The sequence below is a fragment of the Ambystoma mexicanum genome, chromosome 12 (assembly GCF_040938575.1).
Source record: "Ambystoma mexicanum isolate Mex_15411 chromosome 12, UKY_AmexF1_1, whole genome shotgun sequence".
NCBI lineage: Eukaryota > Metazoa > Chordata > Amphibia > Caudata > Ambystomatidae > Ambystoma > Ambystoma mexicanum.
The window spans coordinates 191,139,967-191,156,077 of NC_090936.1; the positions used below are offsets into that span (position 1 = coordinate 191,139,967).

The 16,111-nt window shown below is 47.3% G+C and overlaps 1 protein-coding gene across 1 annotated transcript in view; it reads left to right on the forward strand.

Annotated features, from left to right (window-relative positions):
- PWP1 (PWP1 homolog, endonuclein) overlaps nucleotides 1–16,111 on the forward strand; it is a 429,968-nt gene that overhangs the window by 330,812 nt on the left and 83,045 nt on the right. Inside the window, exon 12 of the mRNA XM_069628279.1 lies at nucleotides 5,423–5,513. Within this exon, the coding sequence (XP_069484380.1) occupies nucleotides 5,423–5,513 (91 nt within the window). The remainder of the gene's footprint in view (nucleotides 1–5,422; nucleotides 5,514–16,111) is intronic.

The following is a 16,111-nucleotide window of genomic DNA, read 5'->3' on the forward strand; positions in this document are numbered from 1 at the left end:
ACATTCTATGGAGCTGAGGCGCTTCGTAGTTAATTAAAAGTCTTGTACAAAGTTAGAGAGTTTTGTAGAAATCACTTGTAGAGTCAAAAGCTGTTACACTTGTGGAAAGCAGAGTTGAAATCAACTCTAACAAAAGTAGCCACTGCAAGTCTCAACTGAGAAGAGCAAAGCTAAAGACACCGAGGTAAGTACCCAAAGTCTGAACAATACCTCTGGTTTAAAGAAGAGTGGTCCAGCTGGATTCTGTCCTGTTGCAGCGATGCAGATCCTGGGTTTCTGAGCCTCGGCCGTGGGGCCAAGAGGGAGGACATCTGGAGGACTCCTGCGGCAGCAATTTGGAGGTCGTCTGCAGCTACGGGCTCTTTTTGGATCAGCAGCACTTCGCGGTTTCAGCACACAGTAAACAGCACCACTGCGGATCTTGGATACCGATTGGGCTTCCTTCACTCCTTGAGTCCTGCACCCTGTGAACACACTCGAGCTCTGGTCGTCCTGCTGTTGGAGGGTCCTTAGGAGACTCCTGGAGCTTCTGGCTAGATTGCAGACGTTGCACTCGACTACAGATTTCTCGACCCCTGGCACTCGGCTCCAGCAGCAGCAAAGAAGTACAGTCAGTCAGGGAAGATGGTCCAGTGGAGTTCGTCTCAGGGTTAGTTGGTCCCACTAACCCAAGGGAAGAAGTCGTCCCTTCCGGAGCTTCTCTTGTCGATCAGAAAAAGGAGTTTCAGTACAGCAGCAGGGCTTCACCAGGCAATTCAAAGGTCCAGGCGGATGCAGCAAGCTTCGTTCACGGTTGCTTCATCGGGTGTTCTTCCCAGTGGTCAACTCTGCCTCTAGTCCCAAAACCCTCGCCTTTTAAGCAGGTTTCTCCCATTCATGCACAGCCTAGGCTGTCACTCAAACAGCAAGGTGGCTGTCCTGAAAGGACAGCCAGCCAATCAATCAGGACTGGTTGCATTCAGGCACTCCTAGAGACAAAGGACAGGGAAGTTTCAGGAACCTCCCTCACTTCCTGCCCTTCCAGACACACTGGAGCCAGAGGCGGGTTTCAGGACTGAAGCCCGCCAAAGGTTAAATGAACAAAGGGCTCAAACCTGGCTTGGCATGCACAGTAAAACCCAAGAAAGACCTCACAAACAGAAAATGGTGAAAAAAGAAGACTGGGCCATTTTGACAAAATGGTCACCCATGGGTGCTATACTGCAGCTGAGGGTTCAGCCTGTGGTAGAAAAGCACAATGGTAGGAAAATTAAATCACAGCCACCAGCCATTTAAAATAGTGAGGGTGGCATACAAAATGTTACATGAGTATGTAGGATGAGGGACTACTAGATAACCCCCAGCACTACACATAAGATTGTGTGTGCTGGACCCACAAAGAGAAAAGGTAAGTAAAGTCAATTTCACTTTACTACTCTTGGGAACATTAGTTCACACAAGAAAAGGTATTTAAACATTATGAGAAATCTGAATGATTTCCCTGTGACACTGCACTGAAGGTGCTGTGTGTCCCCATACAAAAAGTAGATGCCTATGGAGTTTGTCAGACTCCAAAAACAAAGGAAACAAATAATCCAAATCAGGTCAAAACACATGAGAGAGTGAGAAGAAGGTCTCTCACTCCAGGGTTAAAATTACAAAGTCCTAAAGTCCAGCAAAAGAGATGGGGGGGCCTCTAAGGTTGAAGGTAATTAGGACAGAAATTAGAATACTCCCTAAAAGAGGACTGCTAGCGGGAGAAGAAGTGAAGAGGCGAGCTGCGGACCCCGTCGCATAATACAGTGGTGAAGCACCAACACAAAAAAGGAAGTCGCAGCGGGACCTGGAAGCCAGGACAGGCTTTGTTCAAATGGGTGTAGCGAGAACGGTCCTTGCCAACGACAGCAGAAAGCCGCTCAAGACTGGCATACAGCGAGGCGAGTATCCAAATGAATGCTAGTGGCTTGCGAGAACACAGAAGTTGTTGGGTGAGACCAGAGGGGAGAAGGGAATGCTGAAGCTGAGGCAAAGAGACCATGAAAGACTGAAATGGGTTCTCAAGTGTAGGGGTAGCAAATCATCTCATTGGAATCAGTGTTATCTTCATCGTCACACTACTTTGCCATAAGGTAACCAGTGCTGAATTTGAAAGAGAAATTGTATTATAAAGTCATGGCAGGAAAGTATTCCAGGTGAAGAGCGGATCTGGGATTCGCACCCATAAAGAATTGTGAAAGTGAACCCCTCAGTGGAGTATACCAGGTGTTTTGCGAGTCTGGGTCTCGCACCCAAGTTGTGTTATCTTGGAAGGAGAATCATAAGGAAGGCTCGTAGCCTTAAGAATTTAATTGTATTTAATGTGGAATCCTATGGAAGGGAGGCATTTCCCCCCTGGAGTGAGTTGCAACACAAAAGGAGGGAGTTATCCTCTTGAGCTATAAAGAACTTGGCTATTTGAACTTTTTGTTTTGATGAAGTAAATCCTGGGGACGGTCGGAGCCATCCCCTTTGGAACTGTGAACATTGATCATTGGAAACCTTTGTTGGAGTTATTCGTTTTGTAGAACTTGAACATGTGTGCACTTAATGAGCAAACAACAAAGCCCTTTTGCACCTTAGAGTTAGTTTTAGAATTTGAAGGCTAGGCTAGGATAGGATTTCAGACGCAGGACTTGTTTGCTTTGGACATGTTGACACTTGACAGACCCTTAGTTTTGGGTGAGGTGGGGAAATACCTCCTAGATTAGGTATAGTGAGGTATTTTCCAACCCTTTATAATTTCAATAAAAGTCTATAACAACCACCATGAATCCTCAGTGTCTGTGTCTCATTCCCGGCTCTTCACATGTGCCTAAATACAAGCTGGTGGCAGCAGATACATGTTTGCATTATTTGTATTGTGCACATTCGCGTTTACTACGTATGGCTACTAAATGCAGCTAGTATCCCTAAAATGGCTGTTACATGAGATTTGTTGTTGCCCTTCTTTCTGCCTTGCCAAGTCAGTAAATCCCATGTAAAGTCCGTCTGTTGGTCTGCCAGTCCGTCGCTACCTCCCTCGATCCCTCCCTCGAAGGTGGTAGGACTGTCTGGTCCCATTCTACATCCATGCAGCCAGAGATGCTTAGTGTGAGGCATGAGTGAAACCAGTAGTTGTTGCCCCTGATTGGACAACTACTGACTGGTTAAATCATGCAAATCCTTACCAATGTTGGGCTTGGACTTGTGTTTAGGCTGGGTTTTGGATAAGAAGAGGACTCCTGCAGCCAAATGGATCCAAGAATCCTGCGTAGATTAACAGCTGACTTAAGATCCGAAGAAGACTCCTGAAGAGGCTTGGCATCCCTTCCTGCATCAGGCCCGGTGAATTCCTGTTGGACTACCTGATCTCCGAAGACAGTGAGCTGTGTTTCAGCCTTTCGACTAGTGGGACCAACTAGTCTCAACGCGTTCTCGAGGATCCAGCCGTCATTAGCATTCTGAAGTGTCCCTGGACCACACAGTGGACTGACCAGCTCGCTCGTGGGCTAACTCGCCAGAACCATCACTGTTGCACGGTTGCACCCAGAACTTTGGTGGTCCCCAGCTTGTGGTACAAGTTGTTTCCCTGTGAATTTGAGCATCCCAGAATCAAGGCATCCTGTCCTAGAGAAGCATCTTCAACCGCAACTGGAAGGACGCCTGTCATCGCCTGACTGCGGAGACCGCCACTGGAACTCCCCTTCCCCATCCTGCAAAGTGTCCTGAGAGGCCTGCTTCAGTGAATCTTGCATTTCTCCATCGCCAGCCAGGGTGCATCTTGTATCTGGACCTGACTGGAAGAATCCTTGCACCCGCAGCCCCTGGGCACTTCTCACCAGGACCAACAGTGGAAATCCAACCTGCAGCGATCCCCAGTCAAGTGATCTGGGAAACTCAGAGTCAGGGGGGTAAGAAACAAAACGCATTTGTTCCCCCTGTCCTCCATAGGTTAAGGATTGGGAATCAGTCCCTTTATTTGCTAAGCCTTCTATTCCACTGCCTTTTGGTCATCAAACCTAGGTAGTATTTCCTGAAAGATTAGAAAGCAATTTACTTACCTAGTAACCTTGTTGAATATCTTGTTTGAATAATCACCAACACAAGTTAAATTAGAACTTACCTTCAGAGACACCCTTCCCCAATGTATAAAGTTGCACTAGCTTCTACAAAAATGGCCAACTCTATAACAGAGCTTTCACTATGTTGTAGACCTTATGGTTCATGGACCCATTCCCTCTCTTCATGCTGCTGCAAGGACACGGGTAAAGCTAAAGCTCTATAGCCAGGCCTAAACAGCGTTTACATATTGTTTCGGCAGAACATCTGTAAACCCCACCAGCACATATTTATAAAAGATATGACAAAGATCTATTCTTAGCACTCGGTCTGCTTAATTTCCTGGATAACTATTCAAATCCTCCTTTGCATGCTGGAGAATAGCTTTCTGTGGCTGCTAAGAAAATGACAAATCTCTGAATTTTGGGTCTCACAAAGCACATATGGGTATTTGAATAATCCATTGTTTTCAACCTCCCATTGTTTTTTCGATGTGCCCTGAGAAAATGAGTTTATGCTTTTTCCCCTCTTCTTTACAAGATTTTATGAACAGCTTTTGTATAGTACCAACCTCGCCACTGGGCATCTGGGTGCTTTGCAAGTACAGTAAGTATGTACTTAAAAAGATGGGCAGCCATGAGGAGCGGTGAAATGGATTAGATGGAGACTCATACACAGTGCTTTGTCTGTAAAACCGAAGCACTTATTGAACTGGTCGGTTTTCAGAGTGCAGCAAAATAGAGCGTATATTTTGCTCAAATAACTTCAATGTTTAGCAAAAATTGACTGTGCCTGGTGGCAAAAACTTTTTTTTCTGGAATAGACGATCGGCTTGATGCAGGATGAACCTTGCTGAAGATTTGTGTTCTCTAAATCTTGATTGATTCCTTGTGATGCAAGGTCACCCTGTGGTAAATAGTTTTTCAAGGGCATGGGTCGCAATGGTAATGCTTCGTATGTCATTTTACCGACTTTAAAAGTGCTCTTGAGCCTTCAGGCTGCCAGTCTCACTTGCTGAAGATGGGAGTGATGTGATCAAATGTTATCATCTGCTGCTGTGAACATCAAGCTAATGCATACTTGAAGCTTCGCACTCTGCCATAAAAGCCTCAACTGGGGCAACAATTGCAGACTAGCTAGAAAAATGTTTTATCTACGATTGGTATTGGTCAAAAATATTAAGGGACGCAAAACATTTACTGCGACTTGGACCAATGCATTTTTGTACACTTCATTCATTGTATTATTTGTCTGAAGTGTAAATTGGAATTTAAACTGGCGTACAATTTGTGTGATTGAGTGTTTGTACAGTACTAGGTATGATTTTAAAAATGTGAATGTTATTTTGTAATTCATCTTCATGTAGGCTAGCACAGACGATGGCTTTGTATACTGTCTAGACGCCCGTTCAGATAAGCCACTTTTTACACTCAAGGCTCATGATGGGGAAGTCTCTGGTGAGTTATGCATTGCTGTTTTTATTATAAATATGAGTATTGCCAAACATTTTTCAATTTTCAATGAAGTCAAAATAGGTTTTTGATGATAGTGTGTCATTTTAAATGCATCACTGTATTAAACCCTCACTTTAATGGCGTTTTTAACAAAATGAACTTTAAAAAATGCAAAGAATAAAAAAACATTGTTCATCATTTTGTGGAAACCTGCCACTGCTGCCAATTTTCTCCACCTTTTTCTGGAGTCCTGGAAGAGTTTAAATGCTGCGAGCAGGCAAGCCTAGAAACATTACGGGGACCAGAAGTGTATTGGCATGCTAATGGAACTGAACAAGAAACATAGGGAGCTTCAAACCAGCCAGCATCGAGGGAGCAGGGCACACAGACATTGGGTGCTGAGATATGGAAAACAACCTGATTATGACACAGACAGCAAAGACATTGTCAGGAAGGGCCTGAAGGTAGAGGCGTGCCCACTAAGCCAAAGGGAGAAAGGCACACATGAAGCTGGATTACAAGGAGTCCTGCAGACAATAAAGGATAGGCAACATAGGCTGTGAACAAAAAGGGGCAGGGAATACAAAAAGAACAAACATGTTTGGTTCCCTCTTGGGGTGTACGCAGAATGGGGGAAGAGTTTCCCACGGAACCAGGGAAACTCCAGCCTTTTGAGTAGATTGCTATTACAGGGGCCCACTCTGAATGCTCATGGAAAGGAGCAACATCAGTGGGTGTCTGAACCCTAAGGCACGAACAAGGTAACAGTACTCACAAGACTGAAGCCTGTACAGGTTCAGCAGGAACTGAACAATGACTGCTTTCTGAAACAGGAACCAGTATACTGTTAACAATGACATGAAGTACAACACTGAAAAGCGACAAGGGAAGGGGCAGAGATTGCCTGCTGGAAATCCAGCAACCAATCTCTGTACATAGGAATTACATAAAGCACAAGTGAAGACAAGAACAGAAATGTCCAGGGGAAAGAAAGTCAAAGAGAGCAAGGTTCAGGACAGAGAACCGGATGAAAAGAAGGGCAGAAAGCTAGTATCTAAATGCAGGGAACGGCAACCGGAAAATGTACAGGGGAATCCAGAATAGTAACTAAGGGCTGGAAAAACAAGAGTAAGCTAGCAGAGAGAAAACAAGGAAACAGTACAACTGAAGTGGATGAAAAAAGGGGAGGACTGAAGATTATGGGGCCCTTAGGGGACCCTCGCATATGGAAACAAGGCACAATCACCACACACGAACTGATATGCCAACCGCGAGGTTCACTTCCCAAAAGCTAGGGTTTATTGCAAAGCAAATAGTCTCAGTTGGCCAACTGGGTCTCACGTCCCGCAACGTGTGTCTCCAGACCCCGGGGGACGCAAGAGAGCGAGCATTATACAACAGTTACATATATACAAAACAAACATCTCACTATCAGTAATGACATGTTCAATACCGCCCATAATGCATTTCCTTTGAAATGGATTTGATGATTGTCAATTGTGACAAATATGACACCTTGAGACAATCATTTTAGCAACAGTTTGCAATCTGCAGACTTGCAGACATGATTCTTTGTTTTAGTGAACACTGCTCTTGTTCTTTCAAGCAAGTTGCGTGCAGGGGTGAGACACATTCCAGGCCTTGCTATGTTCTAGTTTCTATTCGTGTGTTAGGGGTCAACTCGCTCTACAGGGCTCAGTGAAGGGGGGACGTAAAAGGGAGCATAATTCAAGCCATTAATTGTTCGTTCCTACCATTTCTACCGCATCAGCGAGACTAGCTGGCACCTGCGTTGTGATTAAATGCCTTGTTGCTTACTTCCAAGGACTTGTGCGGGAGGGGATCGGGCATTGCTGTCTGGATTGCCTGCTTTGTGTTTCAACATGTATCTTGTGGCCTTGCTCTATGCATGAGCAATAATGAGATATGGAATAGAATAAGCTTACAGCAAAGCAGTTTAAACAGAAAGCAAGAAGCAAAAATTAGACAAAATGGCAAATTCTATTCCATCAAAATGGACGCACTTTTGTCATCCTCATGAGTCTGTATTACCGATGATGAATACATGATGTGGTTGGTCTTCGGCCAACAAAATACATCTCCTATGCTATGGGTGGGTAATTTCTAGACTCACAAAGACTCAAGGAAGCTAAGGACAGGAATCGTGGGCAGTGGGCGTTGCACACGGCAAGGAATAAGAAAATCGATGGTAGAAAGCAAAGTGGCTGTAGCCAGGGAACAGAGGGCTGCAAGCAAGGAAGAGAGCAAGGGAGCTGTAACCAGGGAACAGAGGGCTTCAAACAAGGAAGAGAGCAAGGGGCTGTAACCAGGGAACAGAGGGCTGCAAACAAGGAAGCAGGGCCGCAGTTTGGGAAGCACATAGGTGCAGGCAAAAGGCAGGGGAGAGAAGGGCGAGAAGCAGGGCTGCAAGTCAGGAAGCAGAGTGCTCTGGAACAAGAGCAGGAACTGGAAACCACAGGACACAGCGAATTTCCAAGGAACAAGGCAACAAAGGGCTGGTAGAAAGCTCAATGAAAGAGACCTGTGCTCCTGCAGGCAGCTGCTTAAATACTGACCTGCCCTGTGCTGAAGTAGGCTAATTAGCAGGACCTGGAGCAGCAGACCTGAATGTAATTGGCCTCCTCCCTCTCTAGTCCTTGGAAAGCGAAAGCTGCACTGTTCTCTAAGGCTTCTGGGGATTGTAGTGCTAGAACTGCTGCATAGGAATAGCCAAGGAATGGGAACTGCCACAAGGTGCATTATGGGACATGTAGTTTGTAAAAGTAAATAAGAAAGTTCCAAAGCCTTGCAAACTGAAAGTAAAGACAATAATATGAATAGGTGTTGTCCAGGGAGTATTACGGAAACAAATGAGTCCCAAATAGTCCACGATGGGTGCCAATTGGTGCGCTAGTGGCACAGTCGCGACAGACATGGGGATGGCAGCGGCTGGCATTTGATCCAGACTAATAAATTGAGGAGAAATTAATTCGGAGGGGGGCGAGCAGTGTAGTTTGACACACAGCCAAATAAACAATTCTCCAGCTGAAATGCGCCAATGTTCAGGTTGAGTAAATGTTGAGTGTAAAGAAGAAATTAGGGCTAACTTGTTGTGTGCAGGGACTTCTCCTGAAAGTCTTCGTAGGACCTCTAGGCTGCCCTCTTTTCAGCCTCAATCTCTTGCCATGTGGTTCATGCGGTCACTGTGCTCAGTATTGTCTGTTCTCAATCCTATATCAAGTAAGTCTTTGCCTACAAATATTTTGAGAAGGGTTTCCTGGTCTCCCCTAGTGCTGAGTAGCTGTTTGCTGGTTCCAGCTCCTCCGCTGCTATAGCCAGTCAGGGGTTTGTGGGGTACATTTTTGGTTGCCTATAAAGCTTCTGAAGAGGGGGCGGGCGGCAGGCTAGTTGTTAGGTAAGAATTGATGTAGTCACACTGTGTGAGACTGCACAACACTTAAATGCTTGGTATTGGGTAACACAAAATGGTAGTGTGACTGAGCAGCTAGGTCTATCTCAAGAGGGGTAAATGTGAGCTGTACAAATGAAATCCATAAATACAAGTAGCCAAGTAGCACTTACACTCAAGGTTTCTGTTATAAATAGTTATTTATTTAATTAACATCCATGGTTATTTAAAAAGTCAATTTGTGTAACAAGGTAAATCTACTTTAAAATTACTTTTCAGAATCAGAAAAAGTTAGTGGATAATCTTTGGATATGCTACATACACAATTCCTACACCCTAAACTTCAATCACAAGGACAGTAATGGCAGGGAAACGTTTAAGGAAGGAAAAGGTTAAACAGTTTCTCAGTAATTGTGAGGATAACTAAATCTTCGAATGAAGTCTAGACAAGCCTTTCCCAGGACAACGTCAATGAACTAGAAGAGTCTTCAGAGAGCCAGGACAGCCAAAGTCAATTGGAACACAATCTATGGAGCAGCGGCACCTCTTAGATTAGAAACAGTCTTGCACAAAGTTAGAGAGTTTGAAGAAAATCACTTGTAGGGTAACAAGCTGTTAAGCCTGTGCAAAGAGAGTTGTAATCCACTCTAAAGTTAAGCCACTGCATTTCACAACTGAGAAAAGCACAGCTAATAGACAATGATGTAAGTACCCCAAGTCTAAACAGTACCTCTGGTTTGAAGAGGAGTGGTCCAGCTGTATTATGCCTTGCTACAGCGGTGCAGACCCTGTCTTCCTGAGCCTCAGTCGTGGGGACAAGAGGAAGGATGGCTCCTGTAGTGGTACTTGGGAGGTCGTTGTCAGCTACGGGCTCCTTTCAGTTCAGCGGCACTTTGCGGTTTCAGCGCTAAGTAAACAGCACCGTTGCGGATCTCGGATACCGGTTGGGCTTCCTTCACTCCTTGGGTCCTACACTCTGGTGAGGGGACTCGAGCTCTGGTCGTCCTGCTTACGGAGGGTCCTTAGGAGACTACTGGAGCTTCTAGACGGATTTCAGACGTTTCACTCGACTATGGATTACTCGACCCCTGGCACTCGGTTCTTGCAGCAATGAAGAAGTACAGCCAGTCGGGGAAGATGGTCCAGTGGAGTTCATCTCAGAGTTAGTTGGTCCCACTAGCCCAAGGGGAGTTTTAGTACAGCAACAGGGCTTCACTGGGCAATTCAAAAGGTCCCGGAGGATGCAGCAAGCTTTGTTCACGGTTTCTTTTTCAGGTCTTTCTCCCAGTGGTCGACTCTGCCTCTAGTCCCAAAACCCTCGCCTTGTAAGCAGGTTTCTCCCATTCATGCACAGCATAGGCTGTCAATCACACAACAGGGTGGCTGTTTCAGGACAGCCAGACAGCCAATCAGGACAGGTTGCGTTCAGGCATTCCTAGAGACAAAGGACTGTGGAGTTTCAGGAAACTCCCTCACATCCTGCCTTTCCAGACACACTGGAGGTAGAGGTGGGCTTCAGGGCTGAAGCCTGCCAAAGGCAAGGCAAACAAAGGGCTCAAATCTGTCAACGCACAGAGTAAAACCCAAGAAAGACCTCACAAACAGAAAATGGCAAAAAAAGACGACCAGGGCCTTTTTGACAAAATGTTCACCCATGGGTGCTGTGCTGCAGCTGAGGGTTCAGCCTGCGGTAGAAAAGCACAATGCTAGGAAAAATTAAACCACTGCTACCAGCCATTTAAAGTAGTGAGGGTAACATAACTGTAACCTGTAACTGCCTTTCTAAACATGCACCCAGATGCCCCGGGGCAAGGTGCGCACTACAAATAAAACAAATACAAAATAAAAATGTTACATGCGGTAACCCCCCAGCACTCCACATAAGATGGTGTGTGCTGGACCTACAAAGAGAAGGTAAGAAAAGTAAAAAAACAGTCAAAGCACAAAATCCAAATCGGGTCAAAACACATGAGAGAGTGGGAAACGGGTCTCACTCATTCCAGGGTAAAAATTAAAAAGAGCTGGAAGTCTCTAGGTTTGAAGGGAATTAGCAGAGAAATGAAAATTCTCCCTAACATTCGACCCCCCGCCCCCAGATTAAGGGACAGTAGGATTTCATCCACTCCTGGATGAATCTCCTATTCTAGTAGGTCAACCTTTCTGGAGAGACCATCAGCATTTTGGTGATTACACCCTGACTTGTGTTCTATGGTAAAATCAAACCCTTGGAGGCTGATTGACCATCTCAACAATTTTGGATTCACCCCCCCCCCCTGATCTCCATTAACCATCTCAAGGTTGGTGGTCTGTCTGAATAATGAAAGTAGAACCATACAAGTATGGCCTAAACTTCTTCAGAGACCACACAATGGTAAAACATTAACGTTCTATAGTTGCCCACCTTGTCTCATGTTCCTTCAGCTTCCTGCTGATGGAGCAGATGGGGTGTTCCCTTCCTTTCTCGTCCAGTTGGCTCAAAATTGCACCTATCTCTGTATTAGAAGCATCTCTCTGTACAATGAAGTATTAGTTGTAATCAGGAGCTCGCAAGACTGGTGCTTGACAAAGGGCTTTCTTCAGTCCTTCTAAGGTCTTAGTGCACTCCTCATTGCACCTGACCTTCTTGGGGAATTTGGGTGAGGAGATCAGATTTAAGGGAAAATGTATAGTCCCACAGTTCTCTATAAAGTTCCTGCAATATCCAGTGAGACCTAGAAAGGCTCTCACTTGAGTCTGAGTAGTAGGGGTGGCCGCGTCTTGTACAGCGTGTACTTTGCCAAGCAATGGCCTAATTTCACCTCCTTCTCCAGCATTGGATCTTTCATGGATTCACATGCTTTGAATATTCCCCGTCGTCAGGCTGGGAATCCCCGGTACATTATATAGACCCTTTCCCGTAGGAAAACTTTTTCGACGCTTATGCGTCCTATCCACCTCGTTTTGTATCATGCGTGCCCGTACCGTCAGGACGTCATGATATAAATACAGGCCCCGCCCCCGCGCTCCCTCAGATTTCAACCGTCTTTCAAAGTAGTGGGATCCTCGTGTTTTACTACTAGTGAAAACTAGGTTGTTTTGTCTGTTTCGCTTCGGCGAAGTTCAAATTCTGGAGAATTATGTCTGGAAAGGCGTTATTTCACCCGTGTGCAACCTGTGGCCTAAAAAAGGTTTATGAAGGAGACGGCCACATGGACTGTATCTACTGTCTCCACCCGCACCACACGGCGGATACATGTGAGATATGCCAGGGTTTCTCCCAAAAAACCCTTAAGGACCGTAAAAGAAGGCTGGTCGACTGGCTTAATGACGGAGCGGGTGCCTACCCGGCTTCGGAAGTTGGCTCCACGGCCTCCAGGAGCAAGTTGTAGCCTCCATCGAAGACGGTACGGCCAGCAGAAATTCGCGCTGAGGACAAGCATAAGGGGAAACATGCTGGATCCTCCTCATCACATAAAAAGCCCTCCTCCTCCTCATCTAAGACGGAGAGGCTAGCGCTGTCAAAATCCTCCTCAGGGGACCGTCCCAGGTCTTCCATGAGTCGAGAAGCTTCAGCCGGGAAGTCGGCATCGAAATCGACGACGAAGTCTAAGGGCTCGACGACGACGACCGGCTCGTCGACCTCGGTGTCATTGACGATGCCTTTTACCGCTCAAGCAGCAGCGGTTGGGATTCCTTCGTCGACGGAGACTCAGTCTATGGCCTGGCTACCTGAGGTCTATGACCCGATCCCCCCTGAGGTCTTACTGCAGCCAGACACGGCCTGCTCGGCGGAAGGGGAAGGTGACATGGTTCTGCAGCCATCGGATTTAGGCTTACGGCCTTCCACGTCGACGGCAACGAGTGCGAGCGGGGGTATGGTACCTATATCATCCACGTTACTGACCCCCCAGACGGTTTTGTCTCTGGATGTGCTTAATACTCTCCAGAAGCTCCTGCAGCGGCTGGATACGCAGTTCCCTCAACCTGGGACGTCATCGTCACTTTTGTCTGTACCTTCCGTCGACGAGCAAACTTGTACGGCTCGCTCGACGACGAAACACCCATCGGCTCCCCAGGCGGTAAAAGATAGTCCTCGAGCTCAGGAGGAGGGTGAGTTGTCGGAGTCCGACTCTATACTGGATGTCTCCGGGTCAGACATCTCCCTGTCACCGTCGAGGGACCCAACATGGAATTCGGATGTAGAGTTGGAGTCTACGAGGAGCCAGACACAGCCATCTCCCCCTGATGATGTGGGAGCCTTCCATGCAATGATGGGAAAAGCTTGTTCCGAATTCGGCTTGATTCCTGAGGAGCAGAAGAAAGACTGTTTCCTTTTTGACCATATGGGTCAAAGGAGAAAATCGGTATTTGCCATCCCAATCCTTGACCACGTGTGGCAAGAAGGTCTCAAGACGATGCGCCATCCGTTCTCGGAGCCAGCCATAAAGGGACGGATCGAGAAAAAGTTTAAAGCTCCGGAGTCCACTCCGAAATGTCTAACATCACAGCCTCTGTCTGACTCGGTGGTGTCGGCGGCAGCGGCTAGGAAGGCCAGGGTCCAGCAAAAATGTTCAACGCCACCTGAAAGCGAGGCTAGAAGGCAGGACGCCTTTGGAAAAAAGGTGCTCTCGGTCGGAGCGACGACAGTAAGAGCAGCCAATTCCTTAGCGATCGTGTCACGATATGATAGGGAAATGTGGCACAAACAAGCCCCTATCCTAGAACACCTGCCAGACGAACACCGGAAAGCAGCTATGTTGCTGGTGCGGGATGGCGAAGAGGCCTCGAACCACGCTATTAATATCGCAGTTGACCTAGCAGAGTCTGGTTTCAAACAAATCAACCATGGAGTAGTGCTTCGTCGACAAGCGTGGCTCAAATGTACTACTTTCCGTCCTGAAGTACAGTACAAAGTCCTGGACATGCCATGCGAAGGGGAACACCTGTTTGGCGAAAAGGTTGATGAAGCGCTGAAAGGGATGAAAGAAGACACGGATACTGCTAGGTCCCTCGGCGCCCTTCAAACGGGTAGAAATTTTCGCTCTTTTCGCCCCTTCAGGGGTGCTTCTGGAAACTCCCGCTTTGGAGCCTCGAGGGACCGTGGATTTAACAGGCCCTGGTACTCTTCACAAGGGTTTAGACGAGCGTCCCAGTCGGCACGTAGAAGCAGGGACTATCAAGCCTCCAGGCGGCGAGGCTCAGGTCCGTCGTCGACGAAGAACAAGCAAACCAGCAACCAATGACGGCCTTCGGAACGTCCTGGGGGGTCGAGTCTCTCATCACTTCGACCGATGGAAATGCATCACCACAGATCGATGGGTCCTAGACACGATTCGCATGGGTCATGCGCTGCAATTCAAAGACAAGCCTCCGCGTCTTCCCCCTTTATTCTCGACACAGCCCCACCTCCGAATCCTACGACAAGAGGCGGCGCTTATGTTGCGAAAAGGGGCGGTAGAAAGAGTTCCTGTGGCACAGGAAGGACAAGGAGTTTATTCCAGGTTCTTTGTTGTCAAAAAGCCAAACGGCAAATGGAGGCCCATTCTCGACCTGAGGGTACTCAACAAGTGGCTAAAGAGCCTCAAATTCAAAATGCTAAAGCTCCAAGAGGTTATCAGGTCGGTGCAACCCATGGATTATCTATCATCACTAGACCTTCAAGATGCTTATTTTCACATCCCAATACGCCCACGACTCAGGAGATATTTAAGATTCGTCGTCGGGAGAAAGCATTTTCAGTTCAAGGTCCTCCCGTTCGGGCTCAAGTCCTCCCCCAGGACGTTCACCAAGTGCTTGGCCCCTATAGCGGCCCATTTAAGGAAGGATGGTCATCATGTCTATCCATATCTAGACGACTGGCTGGTCAGAGGTTCATCCAAGGAACAAACACGAGACAGTCTACGAGCCACAATGTCCATCTTACAGGAACTGGGCTTCGCAATAAACTTCAACAAGTCCTCCGTAGAGCCTTCGAGGACCTTGGTCTTTCTAGGAGCGGAGTTTCATACACACACAAGCCTGGTGAAACCATCCAGCGAAAGAGTTCAGAAACTTCTATACAAGGCGTCGGAATGGAGAGGCGGTTCCAAGGTCTCAGTGCGCAAGTACATGTCCCTGCTAGGGACCATGTCGTCCTGCATTCCGTTGATAAACAACTGCCGTCTGTTTATGAGGCCTTGCCAGGAATTTCTAGCGGACCGTTGGGCGCAGAGCAGAGGTCGCTGGTCCGACAGACTGGTCGTCGACGAACAACTAGTTCAAGCACTCGGCTGGTGGAAAGTGTCTACTCATCTAACGAAAGGAATGCCTCTACTGGAACCAGAGTTCCAAAAGACGGTGGTGACGGATGCATCGCTGAGCGGATGGGGAGCTCATCTGGATACGTTACAGGTACAAGGCCAGTGGTCTTTGCAGGAGTCCTCCCTGCATATCAACCTGCTGGAACTGAGAGCAGTGCGATGGGCTCTGAAGTCTTTTCTTCCTCAACTGAAGGACTCGGTGGTGCGTGTCATGACGGACAAGACCACTACGATGTTCTACTTGAGGAAACAAGGAGGGACACGTTCCAGGTCCCTATCGACGGAGGCACAGAAAATCTGGCATTGGGCCCTGCAACACAACATGCAAATCTTAGCGTTCCACCTACCAGGAGTGAGAAACGTGGAAGCCGATGCCCTCAGCAGAGAAATGAACGAAGTTCACGAATGGGTGCTGAACGACCAACAACTTCAACAAGTATTTAAGGAATGGGGACACCCTTCCATAGACCTGTTTGCAACGAAGAACAACAAAAAATGCCATCAGTACGCAAGCAGATGGCCTCAGCAGGGCTCACTGGGGGATGCGTTCGCATTCCCATGGACGAACAAATTCCTGTACGCATTCCCTCCATTTCCCCTTGTCCGGAGGACGTTGCAATGGATCCTCAGGTACCCATGTCGGGTAATTCTGGTGGCCCCATACTCTGTGGTTTTCAGACCTACTACACTTAGCAGCGGCGGAACCAATGAGATTTCAGAAGACCCCCGACCTTCTGTCTCGACAGGAGGGTGTCGTTTGGCATCACGACCCGGACAGCCTCCAGTTGACGGCCTGGCTCCTGACTTCGCCGAATTTGGTCGGCTAACGATTCCGGAGGACTGTCGGCGTATCCTGCAAGCGGCAAGAGCACCTTCCACAAACGCCTCATACGCGTACAAATGGAAAAGTTTCT